This window comes from Folsomia candida, unplaced genomic scaffold (genome assembly GCF_002217175.1).
Source record: "Folsomia candida strain VU population unplaced genomic scaffold, ASM221717v1 Fcan01_Sc002, whole genome shotgun sequence".
NCBI lineage: Eukaryota > Metazoa > Arthropoda > Collembola > Entomobryomorpha > Isotomidae > Folsomia > Folsomia candida.
The window spans coordinates 15825927-15841978 of record NW_019091194.1 but is presented as its reverse complement, the minus strand read 5'-3'; the positions used below and the strand labels follow the sequence as shown (position 1 = coordinate 15841978).

The window sequence follows — 16052 nt, the reverse complement described above, 5'->3', positions numbered from 1 at the left end:
AGCGTTATCACTGTCCAACCTTTGACTTATTCACGATTGTGCATTTAATGTTGTACCACCACTGCGCACTGTCACTTTGCAGCTTCTGTCAACCACGAATTTCAGGTTCAAGTGCTGGTGATCTCTAACTCGCAGGATGATATGAGAATATTCCTCATCAAGCACCATTTAACGGTCTCCAATTCTGTTCATTTCCACATTTGTGATTTAGCAGCTCAGACAAATTATCCCTCTCATCTTGGTATCAATAAGTCACAAAAACTGATATTTTTATTATGGAAGCCCAAAATCTACTGGGAAAGGTTCCCAGCCAAAATACGTTTTTCAGTGGATTGCTAGAAGTTATCTTTCTGATAACTTACACTGTTTACACGTACATTCATTTAGTGTACCGATGGATCCGCCCACGTCGTTTGAAATCCCTCGATGGTGAAGTCTTTCTTGTATGTACTAATTTTTAAAAAATGCATAGCACATTAGATTTCATATGGCATGTCTCATCGTATATGTATTTGTCTAAATAAAGATCACGGGGTCCGCTAGTGGTATCGGCCGAGAAGTAGTTTACAATTTGGCAACCAACCATCCGCGTACCATTCTAGTGCTTTGGGACTCCAACGAGTCGGCTAACCAACATATTGTTGACGCTGTTAAACTTCTGGGGGTCGAAGTCTTCAGCTACACCGTGGATGTTACGAATCGCGAGGAAGTGGAAGAGTGTGCCAGAAGGGTAAATTTGTGCAACCTGCGATCTGAATTATATGTACATATGAAAGTTTTACACAAATTGAGGCAAAGTTATTGTGCATTTTAGGTGTTTGACGAGGTGGGGTTCGTTAGCAGGTTGTTCAACAATGCTGGAGTTGTAGGTTTAGGAGACCTGTTGAGTCAGACACCGGAAAAGATCGAAAAAACAATGGATGTAAATGTCCTATCGCATTTCTGGATTCTACGGTATAAAACTGTCGCCTAAAATTTAAGACTGATTAAACTGATTAGACTGATTAAAAATATGGAAAAAATAAAATTTATTACAAATACAGCTCCTTCCTACCTCAGATGATCGAAAATTTAGACGGTCACATAATTACCACATGTTCTTTGGCAGGACATATTGGATTGCCTTATGACGTTCCTTATGCGGCCTCGAAATTTGCAGTTAGGTTGTAGGAATTAAACTAACATAACCTAACTATATACTCGGCGCAATAACTCACTTTTTACCTTTTTAGGGGATATATCGAGTCTGTCAAAGCGGAAATGCGCCTCCATCCCCTGAAACCTAAAATTAGATTCACAACTATTTACCCCAGTTTTGTTAACACACCCCTCATTTCTAGAGTTGTTTACAAGTTCAAGTAAGCTGCCGTTTCATTTTTAATACGAATGTACAAATTCTGGAATTATATATACTTGATTTATTTACAGAATGCAATTCCTATTTAATCCTTTGGAGCCCCGTTACGTGGCTGAGAAGATAGTTGAAGGCGTGAGGAGGAATGAGGAGGAAGTGTTTGTTCCTAGAATCGGAGAATTCCTCGTCTTTTTGAAAGGGTACCAAATATTCTATACATTAACCATTTCTGCGATTTGTTGCATTTCTTTTCTATCGTTTTAGAATCATGCCGAAACGAGCCTTCCAAAAGCTAAGCGACTCGATGATCGAGTCCCTTTATTTCAAGGAGGAGAAAGTGCAGTAGTGGAGAAAGCAGAATGAACAAAGAACTAGAACTGCTTTCAGCCTTGGAAACTTGTAATTAACGATGGAATATATTTATAGATATTTTATTGTGGCAAGAGTTCATTGGCCATATTCCATGTAGATTGTACTATATAAAAACATTAATAAAAAGTACGTATTTCGTACGTATTGTATAAAATGATGCATTTCAAAATTTCCAGTTAATTGAAACATCCAATAACTGATAAATTAAGTAGTAGTCGGTAAAATGCACATAATTATTAGCAACGGGAAATGAATTATAAGAAAGAGATTATTATGGCGTCACAAAATTCCGCAGTTTCAGTTCCAATCCCGGAAAGACCGATTGGAAACAGTAGTGATGCAATTAACTCGGATCATTCTCTCCCCGTGAAAATCCTCCAGCTCTCAGAAAAGGAACAAAAGTCAATGAATCCATCAAAAAGTCTAGACATATTTATGCCACAATCAAACCTTATCCGAGAGCGAGTTAATTTGCATAATGCGGAAAAAGTTCAAGTATACAACGTAGTTCCATCAGATTCTAAACGGAAATCTTCAGCTTCGAATGCAAGTGCATCTCCTACAAGCTCTTCCAAGGAGTTACATAAACATCAAAAACACAAAAAAGATTATGATTCTTCTTCTGGGTCCCCTGGATCAGAGTCGTCCAACTCTAATACCGATGATTCTAGCGATATTGGGCAGTAAGGAATAACTGATCGCAGGTTTAAATTGAATTTCACCCCGCTCCCAATGTAATCAAGTGGGCACGTGATTTTTGCGCGAAAATATTCTGCGATCATTTATTCCATAATGACCAATAGTTTGCCAACAAATGAAGCCTTAGACGGATCTGTGAAAATTACAATCCATCAGAACGGTCACAAACATGATGGCAAAGATTCTCGGTCTGGATCTAGTCAATCGGGAAGTGAAAATTCTAAACGAAAGCACAATGATAAAGGCGATCATTCGCATGACCGTTTACAGAAGATGTCCAATTCTAGTAGCAGTGGATCAGTTTCAGGATCAGGAAGCTATTCGGGAACCTTCTCTGGATCTGGGTCAAGCAGTTCAGGGTCCAATCACATGAGTAGCGCTGATACTACTGTTATAACGGTCAATACAGAATATAACTTGCACGATCTTCAAGCAGACGGTTATCATGGCAAGTCCAATGACCATCACCATGTGCTAAATGATCATCACAACATTTCAAACGATCATCACAACATTTCAAACGATCATCACAACGGGTCAAACGATCATCACCACGGGTCAAACGATCATCACCGCGGGTCAAACGATCATCACCGCGGGTCAAACGATCATCCCAACATTTCAAACGATCACCATCACAGGTCAAGCGATCATCACCACGGGTCAAACGATCATCACTACGGGTCAAACGATCATCACCGCAGGTCAAACGATCATCACCGCGGGTCAAACGATCATCACCACGGGTCAAACGATCATCACCACGGGTCAAACGATCATCACCACGGGTCAAACGATCATCACCACGGGTCAAACGATCATCACCGCGGGTCAAACGATCATCACCACGGGTCAAACGATCATCACCACGGGTCAAACGATCATCACCACGGGTCAAACGATCATCACCGCGGGTCAAACGATCATCACCACGGGTCAAACGATCATCACCACGGGTCAAACGATCATCACCACGGGTCAAACGATCATCACCACGGGTCAAACGATCATCACCGCGGGTCAAACGATCATCACCGCGGGTCAAACGATCATCCCAACATTTCAAACGATCACCATCACAGGTCAAGCGATCATCACCACGGGTCAAACGATCATCACTACGGGTCAAACGATCATCACCGCAGGTCAAACGATCATCACCACGGGTCAAACGATCATCATCATGAACGACCAGATTCTCGCCGCTATGATGATGGTGGATCGATTCTTTTAGAATGTCACACCCCAGGAAAGCACCAACTTTTGGACATTGACCATCAAGGCTATTATCCTTACTACCAACCTCAATCTTGGGCCTACAGAAACAGTCCTCACCGGAAACCTGCCTATCACTTATCCATGGAACGAGTTCCCATCGGAAGCAATAATGTTTCCTCTTCAATTCAGAATGCAAACCCCTGTTCCACTCGTGGGGGTATTTCGGACGCTTTCACCTATGAAACAGGAGAGGAGTGTGAGCCATGTCCTGAAGAATGTGTAGACATCTGCAATAAAGAACTTCTACAAGATGACGAATGTGATGACGATCCATGCTTAAATGAATGGAATACTGCCACCATGGGAGTAGAGTGCGATATTGAAGGCACTGGTGGTACCCAAGTCTCCAATCTAATCCCAACTTGTTGCGCCGGTGAATGTGGATGTGTACAATTAGGCGAACTTCCTCAACAATACTATTCGTCCAGACTATCTCCCACTTATCAGGACTATGGTCCACCCTTCTCACCCGGGTTTATCCAGCCCTTTAATCAAATTACAACTCCTAGTTGTAGTCCACAATGCACATTTCACAATGAAAATAATGTGCTTCGTAATGAAACCACTGATACCAAACGGAAACGCAAGAGAAAGAAGAAGTGCGTTAACCAGTGCGGACCCTCGGATGCGGAGAAAGCAAAAGATTTCCTCAGCGGGCTCGTGTTTTTACAAAAGTTGATCGGTATGGTTGTCAATGAGGTTGATGTTGTAATGATTACTATTGTATTGACTCTGTACGACCGTTTAATAATTTCAGCCGCTACTACTGATCCTCCAAAATCATATGATACAAAACCACAAGTTTGCTGTCTAATGCCCATTTGTCCCCCATGGTACTCATCGTCGATGTCATGTCCTCAGTACCAAATGCTTTGTCAAACCCCTTGCATCATCCCAGAGAATAGAGGTGCAGACCAGGGAGCAAATGTCTTTGAAATTGAGGAACGTAATGATTTAGCGTCTGCCGACACTAACAACCTTTGTCAAAACTCCCCCATGCAAACCCAAACCGACGAAAGCTCCTCCTGTATATCCTGCAGCGAAAGCAGTGATTGTTGTGATGACGTCGTGTCCCGTGAAATTCAAACTGACCAGGAGAACCGACGTGGGGAGATCTATGCTTTAAAAGGTATCACAGAATGTTGCAGAATTCTATCAGTTTGCCTTCAAGAGTTTTCTTCTGATGGGAAGGGAAGCAAAAAACCCATAAATTCTGACAGGAGGCAGTATGGAGAAAGCAGTGAAAATTGCGAGTCCAGTGAGTCGTCATCATCTTCTGAAGAGGAAAGTAGCAGCGAAGAAGAATCTGACAAGTCCGACAGCGACGAGGATTCTGACAGTAGCTCTGATTCTGATTGCGAGTAATTTCTAATTTCAACATGAGAGTAGCATGATTTGCTTATACAATTATTTGTGCATACGGCCCACTCACATTTCTTGAAATTTTATATAAAGTACAACTTTATGAAAATAAAATTTGCTTCAGTAAATCCACTTTGAGAATGAATTTTTTTCGTGAATCCGCAAGCAATGTGAGACTCGCAATAAAACCAAATATCGAATGCATTGGATGAGAGTCTCATCTCATGTTGATGTGAACGAGAAGCCGGTGAGCGAACTCGCGTAAAATTTCTTCACTCGTCTCGCCGTATTTTGATTTCTTATTGTTCACCGTTTTATCGGAGTAAATAAGGAACAAAAAAGGGGGAGATGGAGAAAGGGTTGATATCAACGTTCTTCGATATTATTCAGTCTTTGGCCACGGCGGTAGTGGTACTAGTTTACATAATCTACTCATATTTCGAAGCCTTTTGGAGATTATTGCGACCGAAACCAGCCAAGTCACTTGCCGGAGAAATTATTTTGGTTTGTTGCGTCACAATTTACCAAACAAACTATAATATTTTCTAGTGTTTGTGGATTAATTTGATGTAAATGGTAATTTGTAATACAAATTTTGTATTCTCAGGTAACTGGGTCAGGAAATGGAATTGGGCGTGAAATTTGTCTTCAATTGGCGAATTCTGGAGCTAAAATTGTTTGCTGGGATATTCACAAAGGGAATAACGACGCGTTAGTCAAGTCTTTAAGGAAATTGGGCGCATTTGCGTATGGTTACATGGTCGACGTATCGGATAGATCTACTGTGGAGTGTTTTGCAGATAAGGTTGCACATTGCTATTTTTTGCCGACATGAATCACTCCTTCTTGTTTGAACTAAACTGAATTGAGCTAAAAATTATTGTATTTATAGGTTAGAAAAGAAGTCGGCGAAGTTACTATCATCATCAACAATGCAGGGGTAGCTCCTTGTCAAGAGTTTCTTAAATGTAATCCACAACTAGTCGAGCACGTTTTTAAAGTAAATGTACTCTCCCACTTTTGGATTTTACAAGAATTTCTTCCCAATATGATCGAGTGCTCAAAAGGTCACGTGGTGACGATGTGTTCATTTGCTGGGTTAAAGGCTACTCGGAACATGGTGCCCTACAATGGGTCCAAAGCAGCCATTCATGGCTATTTGGAGTCTCTGAAATCGGAAATTCGACATCATCCTAAGAAACCGGATATTAAATTTACAACCGTTTACCCTTCTGCAGTCAATACGAGATTATTTAAAGGACTATGCTGCAGATTTAGGTATTTATTACTCAATACATGATATACTATGACCTGGTTGGGTAATTGCTAAAATCTATCTCTTAAATTGTATTTTTTTTGTATAAACTTTAGATTCCCATATTTTACGCCAGTTCTTGAGCCGGAATATGTCGCCAGACATCTTCTAAATGGTTTAAAAAGGGAAATAGAGTATGTCTATTGTCCACCGCACATACCGCTGTATTTGTTCCTAGAAAAGTAACATCCTCAAACATAAATACAATATGCAATAAGTAAATCAGTATTTTTAATACTCTTGTGCTCTTTTTAACCTGATTTTGCAGTTTAATCCCGAACAAGGCCAGAGGAGCTGTTACAGATTTTCTTATGCCCTTATTCGAACCCATTTCTACCACCAGCAATAAATCTCAACTGGATTCTCATTGCACTTCATCCTCTTTGTAGCCAATTTTTATTATGCTATTCCTAGTCTTACCATGTATTTTAAAACAATTGCTATTGTCCTTCCTTATGTGCTCTGTGATACACTTATAATTATGTAATGGTAAATGATTAATCCTTGATCTCAATCTTTAAAGCAGATCTGTGAATAAATAAGTAAAGTCAAGAAGAATTATTTAGTTTTTTAATCTGTGAGAGGGATGCAATTGGTTCAATGAGGTATGGATAAGATAGGCATATGTGGCAAGGTTTTAAATCCATGTTGTTCAACAGGACACTCAATTGTGGATAAAACATTTTCCATTCATGATCAGATATCTCTGCGGTTTTCGAGGATTATTACATTTTCATTTACACTGCCAGATGAGAACTCACTTTGCACTTCAGTATCAGTATGTTACATTACATTTCATTGTTATACCACCACCACCTTGCTTTGTCCAGCATTGGAAATCAAACGAGTTCATTGTCATTTGATGGCAAGCGATCTCATTCTGTTATGCAGATTTAGTCATGAGAAAATCTTATCGCCCTGAGGATATTTGCGATTTATTGTAACCACAATTTCTTACTTCCACTCTGCTTGTTGTACTGCACATAATACGCAGTGCACAACATCAACGGTTGCATAATATTCAAAAGTAAATTCTCTGTATACATTCTCTGCAAACTCTAGTTTGTATGCCGTACCTGAGCTATTCGAATTGTAATCGTTACATAAATAAGAAACAGCAACAAATCGTGGTGTGCAGTATGTGCATATGTACGTCGTACGTTGGCACGCTGTAAGCATAATTTATATAAACTAGAAAGGAAATACAGGCGACGAGGGACACCTTAAATATTTACTTATTGCAGATTATCTCATCTGAATGAAGAACTTTGAAGCACGCTCACATAATAAATATAATATGCACTTTTCAACTAAAGAAGTACAATAACTTGACCAATTTGGTTCAAGTTGGTTGCTCCATTTAATTACTCCGAGTTCAACAACGGTTCGGTTTCCAGCACTTGATTTTCGTGTCTCCCCCGAGTCTGCTCAGAAACATTCCCCGGAAAATCAACCTGTTTTTGAAACCTGCTTCTAAAAGAAATCACCACACAATTTCAGTCGTCTAATAATGAATCAGATCAAGAACGAAAATACCTTAAGTTTAACATCTAAAACTCTCCCAAACAATGATGACGCGGACTTGCAGAGTTGGAATATTAACGTAAATGAAGACGCTCACACAAGGGAGTCTTTTATTTCTGTGCCAATTTCTGAAGGCGAGGAAAAATCGAAAAATATTATTAGCCAATCTGGAAAGGATGCCACGACAGGAGGAGAAACCAATAAGACGCAGAAGGGATGGAAGAAATACAGAGGAATAATTTTGACAATTGTCGCAGCGATACAGTTTTCGCTAAGTGCACTCATAATCAAAGTGTTAGGTTACCATCCCTTCAATCTCGGCGTTTGGAGGTTCTTGGTGATGATGATCATTCCCATACCATTTATCTGGCATGCACTTTTCTGGAAGAAACAAAAAGTCTTCAAAGCACTTTGGCCAGTCAACTCCACGCTGGTTTACTTGGTGGTGAGTATATTTACATGTAATTGTAATGTACATATGCAAACAGTGCTAAATTTACTATTGAAATTTCAGTTCCAAGCCATCGTAGGATCAAATTCGCTTGTCCTCCTGTTTTATGCACTAGAACGATTAAACGTCGCAGATGCGCTGGTCATTTCCACAAGTAAAGTTTTATCTATATATTTAAGTATATTTTGTATATTCCTTACTGTTAATCAAGTAATTTTTAAAAGGTGCTCCGATTTTCGTTACGCTGCTCGCCTTCTTCCTGTTGAATGAGAAATCTGGCATATTTCCGTTTTTCATGGCGATTCTGACCCTACTTGGCGTTGGTATAATATGTCGACCTCCAATTCTCACTGGGGCTGCCACCTATGATAATAATTTGATGGTAGTACCTCTTGAGGAATTTATGCAAATTTTTAATGGATACAAAATTATCAGTGATATAAATTTGCATTCTTTATTTAGATTGGAGCAGCAGTAAGTTTTGGAAGCATGTTGTGTCTTGCGACGTCCTACATAATTATTCGCTACCTTAGAACGGTTCATCATGCCGTCGTCAATTTCTTTTTCTCTGCGTGGGGGTTTTTCCAGTGTGTGAGCATCGCATACTATTTGGATGTTCTAGGTCTCCCTAAAAATTGCACCGAAGTGTTTCTAATCATTGCAACAGCAGTCTTAGCGTTTAGTGCCCAAACTTTTCTTACGTTGGGATTAAAATACGAACAAGCAGGACCAGTCAGCCTGGTCAGAACGACGGAAATTTTATTTGCATTTGGATGGCAGCTCATTTTCCTGGGAGTGGTTCCAGATTTATTTAGGTAAGACGGCTGAGTGTGAAAACTGGTGTGTTTGAAATGTTATTTTGTTAATGTCTAATAAAATTAATGATCTTGTACTTGGCACCTGCAGTGTACTTGGAGCTTTTCTGGTGATATTTGCCGTTGGTTTAACTGCAATCAGGAAGATGCTCGCTAATCTACCTGACGATCACAAATATAAGAAAATGTGTGGAGTGTTGCTCCGCTAATTATTTTAGTCAATCGAAAATACGCAATACTTTTGTACTTGATTTTTTTGACGATAACGCAAATAAAGTGCATATTTGACATTAAAATTAAATATTAAAATATGTCATTCATAAGTGCATGACTGTTTATATCGGTGCGTTTGAATCTTTGTGCGAATAAATAAGCATATCATTTTGCTTTGTCGCATACATACGATCCACATATAGATTAGTGGTGGTTAGAGTTGGTACACATAAATACAAATGCTATAGAATAAATGTCACGCAGGCGTAACATATATAATATTCAGATAAAGTAATGCCGTAAAAGAGTAACCACCGTGTGGACCGTGAATAAGTAAACCACTTATGCAACAGTGTAATTCAAAGATCGTAATAGCTCTTTGAACTCGTATCAGATCAGTTTTAATTACTTATCTGTGGAAATGTTGCTTCTTCTATCTAGGTGTACATCCTCGACATACTACCCGTTGTCTTCTATAGTTATTGTGCATATGCGTCACCCTGGCAAGGCCTACAAGTAGCTTTATTTCAACAAAGGCGTTTAGTTGATTTTTGGTTTGGCATTGATCATGTTCCCAGTATTTCTTCTTCTGGTCGTCGTTCCATGAACCTGTTTTCATTGAATTTCATAATCATACAACTCTACTCTGTACACCTGAGTCACATTATAGTTATCCTGCTAAGGACTTATTTTGCTGTAATGATATCGTTATCCCAAGTGACCAAAAGAGTGTGACGTGGGTGGCAAATTAGTATTGGCATCCTTTATTGAGAACATTTAAACAGAAAGTTAGTTCCAAGGCGTTTGTCTCTATTTGCCTCCAGCGTTTTCATATAACAGATAATAATACATGCTCCAAAGTTTCTTAAGTTCACAAATGTTGTTTGGTTTATAAGTGGCAATTGTCGTTGTTCCAGCATTAAAAATCTGTTTACTCGTAATTTCAAGTGTATACTATAAATTAAAACGATGTGTTCACCAACATCAAGTATATTGACTGTAATTTTGTTAGCAGTTGCTGTTTTTGATGAAAGTGAAGGGTACGTTATAAGCAATAGATTTTTTGTGACACCACGCTTCCAAAATTTTGGAAACTCCATAGTTTTGGGTGAAAGTTCTGAAGAAGAGCGTCAGGACGTTGCAAGAATTGCTACTCCAATTCGTATCTTCGTTCCGACGAGGTCTCACAGAATAACTCGGTATGCTCATTTTGCATATTTTTACTAGTTATGTTATATCATAAATGGCAAAGTGTTAAATCTAGGAGCTACTGCAACTTCTCAATATCCTTGAATATGTAATAGAAAACACTTAACAAAAGCAGGCATTTTATGCGTGGCGTATCGTGCTCACAGAAATAATGAGAAAATATACTCTTAGGTATATTTACCTAAAAAGTTGTTATTGTTATTCATGTTCTGCCAATTCAGCTACATATATCATAATATGATTAACGTAGACGTATGAAATCCCTCTATTTACGCATAAATTGTTCAATAAATCTCCAGCATAAGATTTCGTAATACTTCTTGTTATCTTTCATGATTGTATCAAATTGTATGAATACAGACTCATTGGTCCAGCATGTGAAAGTGAGTCTCAGCGGTTGGATCCCATTAGTCTTGCCTGCTATGAAATTGACACTGTCGGTCCTTGCGGCTCCCGAATGCTATTCAAGAAACATCCGGAAGAGCAAATGTACGGTCACTGTGCGTGTGAACCGAGTGGAAATAATAATCGACCCATGGTAGCCGTTCGAGGACAGTGTCACTTCCTTTACTCACAGGTGGATAAGATTTAATCATTTAATGCTTCCCGTCAATAGAAATACCCATCGTTTCCCTTATTCTTTATTGTTTGCTTAATGAGTACCTCATTAAACAAACTCGCATGACTTTTTGCTACCCAATGTAAGACAAAGAAACAAGCAGTACATACGAAATACATAATTCTTGCATACGTATCAAAACAGGGTATTTGTGACCGTGGATATTCCCTCGTGTTGGAGTCATCTGCCATATATGGCTTAGAGCCAGTTTGCCGGCCCAACCCATGCGTACGATATGGCAAGCAAGGTGATGCCACAGATGAGCTCGTACCGTTTGAGGGTCACTGTGTCAGGCTGAATGTCCCGTCAGTCCTCTGTCCCCACAAGAATGACGTGGTGTCTTTTAAGAGAGGAAACTTGAGACCCGTCTGCACCACCGGCCCAGAGAAGATCACACGACGACGACTCTTTAGAAGACAAATTACGAAAACTAATGAACTCAGATGTCAAACGGGCTATGGCAAAGCAAAGGCTGGGAGCACGAGGTGCTACAGACTATTGAAAATATCCAATAGTTAGAGGTAGTCAATTTAATAACCTTAAAGTGATATATGTTGTATTGATATGATTGTGTACAATTGTGTGACAGCGGCGTTTGATTGAATTTAGTTAGTGAGAGCAAATCTACATGATACCTTCAACATACACGTTTCTAATATATCAGTATTCTGCACATTGTATCAATCAAATGTCTGGTACTCTTGATTTCTGCATTATGCGATCTGCACAAAATCTTTTAGCGACTCGTTAATAAAATACTACACGAGTACACAAATGTTATGTGATGTGATATGGGGGTAGTACATAATTTTAGTTATTTTGTATATGCATGTACATACCTATAACTGTTGTAATTATTTTACATGGACACTCTTGGAGTTCGCTACATTTCAGCTGAATTTATGCAAAGTGGAGACAAACTTGTGTCAATTTTGTAGCCAGAACGAGGAAGGTGGACTGAGAAATTATTAAAAGTATTAGAAAAAATAACAATGTGATTGATTATACTTAAGATTTAATTTATATGCAAGTTTTTTAACGTACGTACACAAGTTGTTCTTTGGTTTATTCTACATAGATATGTGCATATCTGTGCAAAGTTGAAAATAAAAATAAGCTCTTTTACAACGATACACGAAACATCGCTGGTTAATAAAGGTATCAATGTGTTTTAATATTTTCTTATAAACAACCGCATTCTGAAACAATTTGGCTAAAAAACTTAAGCAATTATATTTAGCTCGGTTCTTACAATTTCCCATCATAATTGACAATCTAATTACAACTTCCAACTGTCAGCTTGTTAATCTGTGTTATCAATTATATTTCGACAGCTTCGTTTTTGCTGTGCATGCAAATAATAAGCATGGAACACGGAAATTAATTACTTTGAAAAATGTAAATATGTAGCATGAACTAGAGGCTCCATTGGGCTAGTGTAAACGTATGGCGGAATTGCCACTTTATTTAATGACCAGTTGGAATGCAATTCAAAATTAACGAGTTTACTAAAAAGCAAGTAGCGGATCCCATTTAAATATTTTATTTCAAGTATCCTGTGTTTCCCAAGCTGCTCCTTAAGTGAAAATACTTGAAGACTTGGTCGTGGCAGATCTTCACAAGTAGTTCTTTCAACAATAATCCGACGCTTTCAAAAGTCCAAACGAGTTCACATCTTCGTGATTACGAGACGTAAAAATTATTGATTTTATCTCCACCCCATAAATACGAAATGACACGGCATTATGACATACGTATGCATATATATGTAAGTACCTACCCATGCAGCTCCTGATCTTTTTTTATTATCATTTTGCATCGGCAACTTTCAAAATTGAACTCCATCGAGATAAACATAAATGTGCCATAATTTCAGTTCAGTTTGCTCAAAATAATAATTATAAAACCAGAATTTCGCAGGCACAACACGAGACATGACCTATGTGGGTCCGCTTTATTAATATTAAAACATGAGAGACAAAGACAAAAAAGATGGCTCCAGACAACCTCACTTTTCAGCTCTATTGACCAAATACATAGATTTTTCATGATTAGCCAAGTGCAGAGATTAAGTTGTGCAACTATTAGGTTGAACACTCACCTTGCCATCGGATAGGACATTATTTTGCAAAACAACAACCACTTTTATGTTACGAAAACTCGTCGCATCTTAAAAGCAAGATTCCTGATTCCAGGCATGCATGGAAGAAATACATAAACCAGTAACTCATTATACTTCTATCACAGAAAACATCTTTGGTTTATAGATACATATTATATGTGTTCATTGCAATGCACATACATACATTCATACATATTTAAAATCCTATTAACCAACCCAATGATTAAGCAGTAATTCGTGATTCCATATTTTGTCTGATTGTCCTGACAAATTGGATGGCAGATTAATCTGACAGTAGTTTAAATATTGGCTTGTTTTTTCAATTGATTTATAACACAAGAGTTGCATAATTTACATAATTCTTGCATTTTATCGCAATTAAGCTGCTGATTTTACTGTATTCAATGAGGTGAATTTTAAGCTAACAAAATTGTTGTAAATTGCACAAGCCTGTTGTACTCCTTTAAAAGGTAGTAAAATAAAAGTATGAAAAAATGCTTTTTATTAGAGTGTCAAGAGCAAGAAATGACTGATGATGAACCCGAATTGGTGGTTCATAGTACCCCGGAAACGCTTACAAATTCATCCGAGGTTCCTGGCCCATCAACTGAAATGCCGACCCCAAGATCAAAATCCCGTCAATCTCGTCCTAATCCATCACTTTCATCGCAACTCAAAATTCCTCTTCCATCCGTGGCTACCACGTCATCCGAAAAGTTTGGGATTTCTGAAAATGAAACAGTTACCCCCGAAAGCGGAAATAGTCAGACTCCCAGTGATAATAACATTCAGGATGCCAGGAAGGAGTGGAGTAGCTATTTTGGTCTCCTACTTGCAATTATGTCATCACTAATGTTTTCCATAAATGCATTGATTTTTAAAATCCTAAATTATAATCCCCCTCTGATTCCCGCTTTCTACATGTTCCTTGGGACGGCTCTCTTAATGTTTCCTCTGTACCTGTATCACCGGTACAGGAACAATTCGAAGCAGGACACCGTTGACATTATTGATGAGGACCTTGGACTAGGAACGGTTGCAATTCTTGGGGTATTACTAACATTCATGCATTTAATTTTACATATATACCCACACAGATTCAACCCACACAATTGCCTTTTTATTCTGTGCTAAAATCAAAAGAAACTTTTTTTTAGGCTAGAGCATTTACGGGGTGCTCGGGAATGTTGTTATTTTTTTATTCTCTGCAATACCTAACTATTGGTGACGCACTGGTCATCGCCTGCAGCTCTCCCGTCTTTGTCTTTCTCTTGGCGTTCGTTTTTCTCAGAGAAAACTGTGGTATTGTGCCAGTGATAACAATTGTGCTGACACTAATTGGCGTGGTTGTAATTACGCGTCCGCCATTGCTCACTGGGGAGGAGTCGTTTAAAAAAGATGATCTGGTAACTACCCAATAATCATCAATTGTATGCGCATCAATGAATATTAATTGACAGCTATTAACTGACTGTACTTGTGCAAACTCATAGATGGGAGCAGGTTTAGCATTTTCCTCAATGCTCTCGATTGCTAGCACCCTCGTACTGATGAGATATCTGCAAAATGTTCATCACAGTGTAATTAATCTCACGTTCGGGATTTGGGGAACGCTGCAATGCGCACTCTTGGCCTTATTTTTAGGCGTTTTTTCCTTTCCAAAAAGCGTGTTTGAAGCTTTGATAATGTTCACGACCGGATTTGTTTTTTGTTTGGGACAAATTTTCCTCGCTGTCGCCCTTCAACTAGAACAAGCTGGCCCCGTGTCACTACTAAGAACGTCAGAAGTCATTTTTGCGTTCGTTTGGCAACTTGTCTTTCTGAAGGTTGTTCCAGATTGGTTCAGGTATACGAGTGTTTTTCAGTGGTGAATCAATTATTATGCTTTTTACACACTACCGATAATCACCTAATCGATCTGTAGCGGATAAACTGGTTAGTCCAGTGCTCACGGTGCTAATACCTATAACAAGCGACAACTTGTCACACCGCTATATTTATGCATATCTTACTACCCATCCGCTCTCTTGCTTTGTTCAAATTCTTATCTAACATTTAAAACGAGTCGTTGGGTTCCAAGAAATTTACTTTCTTTATGCTCTTGAAAAGATCTCAACTTCAGAGAGTCGCATGAAGATTCACTTATTAGTGAGTGCTTAATTGCCATATTCATAGTGCGAACAGCAACAACCCACGCGTTTACTACTGACTCAGAATTACTTTACCAAAAATTTGATTCCCGCTTCGTATCCCTACCATACTAATAGCATGGGAAGGATACCAGCGCGGGATGGAAAAGAAAAACTGAGTTGATATTAATATAAGAAGCCTAAACTTGTTATTTTTTCCTGGGAAGTCCCGAGTGTGATAAAAATTATTATTCTGCGCATTTTTATGAGCTTATATCTATATATGCACTTAGCACATTGTAAAATAACACTTTTATGACTTTTTATGCCTAACAGCATATCCGGAGCGATGCTTATTATGATTGGAATATTGACGACAGTTTTGCGGAAATGGATTGGCTCCCTGCCGGCCACCAACAAAGCAAGACAGCGGTGTAATCTTTTACTTTGGTGAAGCAAAAAACAAAGTCGAGGCAAATTGCATAAAAATAATTGAGTACTTGTAAATAAATCTAATATTTTACTGCTAGTATTAAATGAGGATGCAAAAATGAGTTGCAATAAACTTGTGTTTTTGCTTTGCATTACTT

General features: G+C 38.6%; 4 protein-coding genes across 6 annotated transcripts; all 4 read left to right on the top strand.

Annotated features, from left to right (window-relative positions):
• Positions 1-97: 97 nt before the first annotated feature.
• On the top strand, positions 98-1883 carry LOC110844050 (17-beta-hydroxysteroid dehydrogenase 13). The gene is made up of 7 exons (XM_022090161.2): positions 98-443; positions 527-730; positions 815-954; positions 1044-1163; positions 1233-1358; positions 1429-1554; positions 1619-1883. Exons 1-7 carry the CDS (start codon positions 276-278, stop codon positions 1698-1700), a joined length of 966 nt encoding a protein of 321 aa, XP_021945853.1. The 5' UTR covers positions 98-275; the 3' UTR covers positions 1701-1883.
• A 2929-nt stretch (positions 1884-4812) lies between these two features.
• On the top strand, positions 4813-6938 carry LOC110843614 (epidermal retinol dehydrogenase 2). 2 transcript variants are annotated; one of them, XM_035847906.1, is made up of 5 exons: positions 4813-5060; positions 5673-5870; positions 5958-6343; positions 6437-6562; positions 6649-6938. In XM_035847906.1, the coding sequence occupies exons 1-5, from the start codon at positions 4932-4934 to the stop codon at positions 6767-6769; spliced, it is 960 nt and encodes a 319-aa protein (XP_035703799.1). In that variant the 5' UTR covers positions 4813-4931; the 3' UTR covers positions 6770-6938. The 2 variants fall into 2 exon arrangements, with proteins under 2 accessions (XP_035703799.1, XP_021945284.1); XM_022089592.2 differs by lacking the exon at positions 4813-5060 and adding an exon at positions 5092-5569.
• Positions 6939-7575: 637 nt separating this feature from the next.
• On the top strand, positions 7576-9471 carry LOC110844899 (solute carrier family 35 member G1). Its single transcript, XM_035847905.1, has 5 exons — positions 7576-8349; positions 8419-8509; positions 8580-8737; positions 8818-9170; positions 9262-9471. Exons 1-5 carry the CDS (start codon positions 7891-7893, stop codon positions 9377-9379), a joined length of 1179 nt encoding a protein of 392 aa, XP_035703798.1. The 5' UTR covers positions 7576-7890; the 3' UTR covers positions 9380-9471.
• Positions 9472-9915: 444 nt separating this feature from the next.
• LOC110843511 (solute carrier family 35 member G1-like) lies at positions 9916-16027 on the top strand. 2 transcript variants are annotated; one of them, XM_035848215.1, is made up of 7 exons: positions 9916-10582; positions 10953-11169; positions 11356-12369; positions 13842-14383; positions 14491-14739; positions 14827-15179; positions 15799-16027. In XM_035848215.1, exons 4-7 carry the CDS (start codon positions 13859-13861, stop codon positions 15914-15916), a joined length of 1245 nt encoding a protein of 414 aa, XP_035704108.1. In that variant the 5' UTR covers positions 9916-10582; positions 10953-11169; positions 11356-12369; positions 13842-13858; the 3' UTR covers positions 15917-16027. The 2 variants fall into 2 exon arrangements, with proteins under 2 accessions (XP_035704108.1, XP_021945169.1); XM_022089477.2 differs by lacking the exon at positions 9916-10582 and having other exon boundaries at positions 10593-11169.
• The last annotated feature ends 25 nt before the right edge of the window (positions 16028-16052 follow it).